This window comes from Rhagoletis pomonella, unplaced genomic scaffold (genome assembly GCF_013731165.1).
Source record: "Rhagoletis pomonella isolate Grant_MI unplaced genomic scaffold, Rhpom_1.0 Rhpom_scaffold_00002, whole genome shotgun sequence".
In the NCBI taxonomy this organism is placed as follows: Eukaryota; Metazoa; Arthropoda; class Insecta; order Diptera; family Tephritidae; genus Rhagoletis; species Rhagoletis pomonella.
This window is the reverse complement of record NW_023458556.1, coordinates 9,160,689-9,168,562: the sequence shown is the minus strand read 5'-3', so window position 1 is coordinate 9,168,562 and position 7,874 is coordinate 9,160,689. Positions and strand designations below refer to the sequence as shown.

The window sequence follows — 7,874 nt, the reverse complement described above, 5'->3', positions numbered from 1 at the left end:
CCCAAGCTGAAGTTCCATTTCTTTGTAATTATAATTAAGGACAATCACGGTATAACACAACGTATGTATGTATGTATGTATATTTGTTTGTGTGCATGCCTGTATGTAGTATGTATGTATGTATGTACATGTGTATTTACAGAGTTATATAAAATGTTAAATGTATGCACTACTGTGAAGGCGAAGTAATAAAGAATTTATTTTTAAAAATTAAATAACTGCGAAATTTATTTGGTTGACTTCCTTAAAACCAACATTCGAAAAGCTATTTAGCAGCAAAAAGAGAAAAAGTTTTTAATCGACTTCAAAAAAAAGGAGGAAGTTATCAATTTTAATTGTTTTATAATAAGTAATTTTTATCGGACTAAAGATATTTACAGTATTGGCCATATCTATAGCACCGCCATTACAAAGGGATATTGTTTGCCATTTATGTTTAATTATTAATTTTTAAGAATTTTCCATTAAAGTACAGTTCATTCTCTAACAAAACCCATATAAACCCAAGTTTTAAACTTTCTAAAATACTACAAAAAAATTAAATAAATTGTCACTTAAATTTCAAACTCTTCTCAGAAGTGCTATAATTTTTTTGAGTACGCAGTTTTAGTCTGATGATGTTTTAGATTTTTTTTTTTTGTCAAATTTGCTTCCATATAACGAATAAACACAATGTATTTATATATGGAAGAAACCCGCAACTCCTTCAGCGAAAAAGTTCTAAAAAATCTACGGTAATTTTCAGCCCCTTGAAACTTGCACATTGGTAGACTAAATGTGAATGCGTACTGAAAAATATGTTAACACTTATGAGAAAAATTTTGAAATTTAGGTGCAAATTTGTTGCATTTTTTTGTAGTTTTCTACAAAGTTTTAAAATTGGGTTTATATGGGTTTCGTTAGAGAATGAACTGTATTTTAATTTAAAATTCCTAAAAATAAATAAATAAATATGAATGGGAAACAATATCACTTTGAAATGGGGGTGCTATTGTATTGGCCAATACTGTATATCAGTAAACTGAGCGTACTAAGCGACGGCCGTTAAACCCACTCAACTAACAGATACATACATATGTACCTACTTTTGGTCCGACCACGCCGAAACAATACGTTTTCTAGACCGATAGTTGAGCTAGACTACTAATTAACGGATTTGGGACCGTTTGCTTAATTCCCAGTTAACACAAACCGGAGGCTTCCGATTAAATACAACGACTGCTTTATCAATGCATCTTATATGCATCACCATTGTCCCAGTTGGTTTTATAAGAGAAAAGCGTGTTATGTGCGAAGTTAATTGCTTTTAATCCTCCGCATTGTTCCCTGAGATGAGTCTGTATGTAAACAGTAGAGTGTCGTTCTTAATTACAATGTACCGTTAAGGCAGGTCTGAGAGCGGCCCGATAGACTCGATCGGTGTTGTTCTCATCGCACCATGCCCGCAGGCTAAAAAAACATGCAAATATGTACGTAGTATTTATTATGGAAGTAAAACTTCCTTCGATTCATTTCTAATTCGTTTCATGCATACTCTTACATAATATTCGCTTGCGTCTCGTTATTAGTACATATTCGATTTCCCATTCGTATTCGTAGCTGTCTTCGTATTGGTATCTGACTTTGAACTCGTGTTTGCCTTAGTATTTGACTTCATATTCGCCTTTTTAGTCGTCTTCGTCGTTCGTTTTCTTCTCTGCCTTTATATTCGTTCACGCACTCATGATCATATTCGAATTCGTATTTGCAATCGACTTCATATTCGACTTCGTTTTCGTATTAGACTATTCATCTTCGTATACGACTTCGTATTAGTCTCCGTAAATTACAGCGAATTCATCTTCGTATTCGACTTAATATTCGCTTTTCTATTCGTCTTTGTATGGCATCGAATTCGTCTTCGTATTCGTATTCAACTTCGCTTTCGCAACCGAATTTGTACTCGACTTCGAATTGCCCCTTTATTCGTTTTTGGTGTATTTTTCGAGCTAGAGTTTGTGTTTGTATTCGTCTTCATATTCGTCTCCGAATTCGTATTCGTCTTTGTCTTCGACTTAGTGTTCGTATTATTTGTATACGTCGAAAGGGAAAATGGATGCGATTCCCATGCCCGGCGAACTCGCCGTCGGATGAAAAGCATAGTAAAACGACTCGCCGGCAGGTCGCAATAACGATTAGCCGGCGAACCTTAAAAACGATGTACTAGCGAAATGCAAAACGATGATCAAAACCTTTAACAAAAACCATATAAATTCAATTTCAAATTGTGTGCAATATTTAAGAAAACAAATCCGCAAACATTCCTAAAAATTTCAAACCTTAGAAATCTGAATTAAAAGAAAATATATAAAGCGGTTTTTTTTTTTTTAATTTTGTATGGAAATATGAACACGATTTGACGTCGTTTCGAGTTTACCAAAACGACTTTACCAAACCGACGTCGTAACGAAGTTGATTCGAACTCGCCTTCGCTCTGTGGCAAATTGGGTTAACTTTCGTATTACTAGTTGCATTACAGATGCTTCACGATTTGCAGGTTTTTACAGGAAGTCATTCCAGGTGACCACCTTCCATAAGGTTTATTAATGGAGAAAACAGCTGTTCCTGCAAATCGTGAATATCGTGAAGCATCTGGAACGCAACTAATATTTGCTCATCATTCGCATCCCGCAGGACAGATATTTTGGTGAAGCAGCGTACGACCAGCAATTTATTATTAAATTTTTTTTCATTTGAATTCAAATTTTCTCATACGCCCACTTGCACCAGCATGTATGGATAATAAATTGCTTGGAATAGGTCTATGAACTCCAATCAAATGCGCCAAATGCCATAAATACAGAAGAGTTTAATTTTTTACGCATTCTGCTTGTCGCATACATACTCCGACTACACACATACATTCAGAGGTATGTACATATATGTATGTATGTAGGTGTGTGTAAGCCGAAAATAACATTGGATAAACAATCCTTTCGTGCATGGTAATGTGATTTACCGCTTTACTGGCATAACTCAATAGGGGTATTCACGATCCGGTGCATACTGTCTAGCATGGTGCATAGATAGCATAAATAGCATGATTGGCTAATTTTGTTGTTGTTTGAACACATGACCGTGCTAGACAGTATGCACCGAATCGTGAATACCCCTAATGTGTTTCGCGTTGTTTTGTGGTGGCACGCGAAAAGTTTAGTGGGAAAACAAAAAACGAACTGCATAGGAAACGCCACTGCACACAACGGAAGTGGAAATTAAACTGCCGCAGTCAGTGTACTGGCGAACGCCTTCGAAGACACAACCAATTTGTTTCAGCGGCAGCCACGACGCACGCCAGCATGAGTGTCCGTATTACCCCGCCGAGGGTTAACAAAAAAGCCGACGACGCTGAAGAAGAGGGGCCGGTGCGAGCGGAATTGCCCTACAATTTCGAAAAGGAACTTATAGAAAATCAAAATCGTCATTTTTGTGGACATTACACATTTGTGCCGTGCGGTAGAGGTAAGAGGTATAAGATAGCACAACGAATTCACTTTTTTTCTAAAATTAAAAGATTGTGTTTTTTTTTGTTTTAGTTGAACCGCTTGCGACAAAATTTTATGCCAGGCATGATCAAAACACTTTGGACTATGAAAAGTATGTGGAATTGGTGGCACAACGTGGCAGCAGGCGTGGCAGGGGTATATTACCTCACCTATCCGGGGAAATCTACGGTTGGCTGCCTGCAGATTTAGGTGATAGTTTGAGGGAATTAAATTTTATCTGCGCACCGAAAATTCGCACCGATATGACAATACACGGTGAAAAGGTAGTCAGCGAACGTGTAACGGAACGACCAGCCTTTAATGGTTTACGTTTTGTTGTGTAATTTAAATTGGAGAACTATATACATATATACATACATACATTAATAGATATATATGTAAATATATATACATACATATGTAGGTACATATGTATATAAAATTAAGTGAATTTATTCGTTGCCTATAAATAAGGTAGTTTTTTTCTATCACTACGGTGACCATATTCAAAGTCACGGACCGAAAATTACAATTATTATTTTTTCGATGTTATAAAATTCCGGGGCAAAATATTATCATAGAAGAAAGTTACCAATGTTCTTTTGACCCCAGGACTTGATGGATGTGAATCCTGGATTCTTTTTATTTTTTTAACTTTTTCGGAAAAATTCCAATAATAATAATAGATAGGCGCTTACACATATTTGTCGGGTTTGGCCGAGTTTCTCCTCTGATTCGTGGTAAGCGCCTTTATGTTGTCACACAAAGGGGAGGGACCTACAGTTTTACGCCGACTTCGAGAACGGCGATTGCACTTTTACGATAAGCTGTTTTTCGGAGGCCGAGGGGCGACCGCTATTAGAAACAACTGTAATTTTTTGGATTTTGGGTTGAACCGGGCTTGAACCCAGGCCCTGCGGAACGGTAGCGCGCACTGCTAATCACTTAACCACAGCGGCCTCCAATAATAAACATAAAAAAAAAATAATAATAGCCAAAAACCTTGCAAAATTGTCTAGTCCTAATTTGTATTTTGGTTACTGTATGTATTCTTCGATTCGAATCACAAGCAAATAGTAACTGTTTATAGGGAAAATTACTATTATGCATATACCAATATCACTTAAAACTGGTTCATATACACGCAATTTTAAAGAGCTGAAAAGGCGTCGAAATACCGTACGCCGAAAAGAGGACAAACACAAGACATTCAAAGAAATGCAGAACATTTGGCGTCCCATATAAAATAAATAAATTATCAGGGTAATGGGTTGAAAAAGAGGACAGAGCCGTACAATACAGGACGGGTGGTCACCGTACCTATCACCCTACCTCACTACATTTTATGTATGCCTGGATTTATGTATGAATCTAGCCTCCTACATTCCAAACTCGATGGCTTTTGTCACGCAAACATTAGAAGCCACAGTTACCGCATTTATTTTTATACGTTGACAAGCATAGTTGCAGGAGTATAAGCATTCCACTTTGAAAGAGGTAGGGATTTCCACTCATGCTAGTATGCTAGTGAAAGCATGAAACATGATTGTTATGCACGTACATACATATGTATTTATATTATTATTTATTGTGGCCTATTATGTAGTTAAAACAAAAAGGAATTCAAAACTATCAGGATGTTTGAAAAACATAACGCAAGTTTACCGTTTAAGCAAATTTCCGACAAAACGATATCTCAGGCATGTTTTGATGTTCACATTAATAGGTTTGTTTTTTTACATTTTCGGTGAGACGCAATGCAAACTTAAAATGAAAATATCTTGCGAAAATGACCTGATATAGAAGAACGGTATACAGGGCCGTAATCTACGACCCAAAATTAAGGCTTTGGTGTTTTTTGTGCCATTTTAGCATCCCTACAGTGTAATAAGCCTTTGTGAGTTAAGCTAACGTAAAAAAAAATAAAAAAATGAATTTCATTAGTTTCTCTTCATGAAAAATGCTTCACTTGCAAACAAATTTGGGCATTTTTGATTTTTTGTGAAAAATAATAAACAATATTTGGCAATTTAGAGACGAAATAATTTGTGAAAATAAAAAAAATAATAAAATTAGCTGATCTACTGATACTACCTTGGGTTAGGCCAATAGGTTAGGTCGAAATGAATTAAAAAAATTTTCATAATTTCCTAAATCGAGTTAGCAAGTATGCTGACGCTTTTCACAGTGTAGTCTACAATGAATCTTAGTTACTGCGTCTTATGTAAAACTTAAGCGAAATAGATGATAATTATAAAAAAAAAACAAAAATAACGTTTAGTAGTACTAAGATCAATATTAAAAAAAAAAAAGTTTTAGGAATGCATTTATTTCAAAAAGTTTAAAGAATTATAAAGAAATTGTTTGTACTGGGCGTAGTACGAATATAATTTTTATAAATTTAAATTTTGACCACTTTTATAGGGAAAAGTTGATGCGGATTCTCATTTCTGCACACCCATTCACTGATATTTCTTGAAAGTCTAATACTCCGGGTATGGGCTTCGTTGATATCCAGAGATGAAATTGATTGACAACGTTTAATTAAGTACAAATTCAAATACATAAATTTCCGCTGAAGAAACGCTGAACCATTTTTTTGATGTTGTTGTAAAAAATATGTATGACATAAGTAAAATCTGGCGAAAAATTGATTTATGTGGTAATTTTATATCTAAAAAACATTTCCACTGAGAAATTCGTCCGGAAAAGTATTTAAATTTTTTCCTAGAATGATCGAGCAGGAAATTTCGCTATTGGTTACCGCAGATTAAAATATTGTGAATTAAAAGGGAAGAGTAAATATATATACATATATGTACATATTTTTTCCCAAAAAGAAGAAACTTTAAACCTCGCTGAAAAACTTTGAGAAGAGATGGAGCAAAATCTTTTCACCTATACATAAATACTAACTATAGACATTATTTAGTTGAAGCCCAAATGTGGCATTCGCGGACCTTATGTGGAAAATTGCCGCAAGATAACTTTTATATAGTACCATATTGAATGCTAATTTAAATTTTCTAAAAGGTTTGACTATTCGCTGCTAGGAACGCAGGCACAAGTGAGGAAATGTTTGTATAAAAGCTCTTAGGGAATGATGTGCTTTTTCAGTTAGGCCGCTGTCTTCACTGAGGCAACAACTAAGAGTGCATCGATATTAAACAAATTCATCAATTGAGTATTGTTGAAGGACGTGGTGGTGTTAAAAACAGTTTCACCAGCAATTCCGGTGGGCGTTAGATTGTCATAAAAATATAAACACGTGCGCACATTTGTTGTTAGCGTCTCCATAAACGGCCAAAAGACAATTGAGTGTGGCAGCATTGTTTGCCTACAAAGTGCAATTAATTAGCTGGACGAAATCAAAACAAACTTCGATTATTCGTTATTCAATCGCCAATCTGTATGCGATGTTGCAATTAATACTTGTGGCCGCTTTATTATTGTTATTGATATGCACGATTATTTGGTGGCAGCGGAATGCCTGGTTGTTGGTGTGGCGCCTAAATGGCTGGCGTGGTTTGGTGCAACAACCATATTTATGGTTTATACTCGTTTTCTATTTGGAGCCAAAGAGTTGAGTGAAAATTTGAAAGAACATACATACATATACACGGATAGATTGATGTCAGAATTATGTTACATTTGATGACTTTGAGAAATCGCGATTGAAGTTTGGAATGGAATTCCTAAAAATACGCGACGTTAGATTTTGTCCAAAGTTTGAGTAAATGCTACTAGTTCATGAAATTCTTAAATTTTATTATTTTTTTTTTCGCAAAAATTTTGCAGGAATGAGTACGACATACGAAAAAATATGGTCAAAATTTGTACTAAATTAAAGAATTTTAAAAATTACTTCCATATGGTGAATATATAAAGTAAATAATGCTGTGTGTGAAAAATTTTCGTGATATATGTACATATATACACACATAAATACGACAACATTGGACGAAATCACTTGTTACCTCGCATATATGACAAAATTTTATTCAATTTCTCGGAAACTAAAAGAAGTATCCATAAACGGATAGCGAAATTTAAAAGAACTTGATTAGTATAGAGCAGCTCCATTCTTAACTCAATTTAGCCCAATTTTCACGTACAATCCTTATTTATCCCCGCGAACATGCATGCATGCGTCCATCTTCCAAAAAAAAAAAAAATAAAAGTAAAAAAAATGTACAAAAACGGCTTTAAAAATGCATACATATATATGTACATAGTAGCTAAAAAACACACAAGGATTAAACTGGCATTCAAACTTAATTTGGCCAAAGATTGATTGCTACGAAAACCAAAGTATTTTCTGAGAAGATCGTATGTCTCAGATACCGTTAC

At 34.9% G+C, this 7,874-nt stretch overlaps 3 protein-coding genes across 3 annotated transcripts in view; 2 read left to right on the top strand and 1 right to left on the bottom strand.

Moving 5' to 3' along the window:
- LOC118733009 (ER degradation-enhancing alpha-mannosidase-like protein 2) overlaps positions 1–7,874 on the top strand; it is a 108,615-nt gene that overhangs the window by 3,219 nt on the left and 97,522 nt on the right.
- The window catches only part of LOC118733008 (putative mediator of RNA polymerase II transcription subunit 26), a gene marked incomplete in the record, with an annotated part of 166,166 nt that overhangs the window by 75,915 nt on the left and 82,377 nt on the right, over positions 1–7,874 (bottom strand).
- Positions 3,339–3,874, top strand: LOC118733016. Its single transcript, XM_036462169.1, has 2 exons — positions 3,339–3,501; positions 3,576–3,874. Exons 1-2 carry the CDS (start codon positions 3,339–3,341, stop codon positions 3,866–3,868), a joined length of 456 nt encoding a protein of 151 aa, XP_036318062.1. The 3' UTR covers positions 3,869–3,874.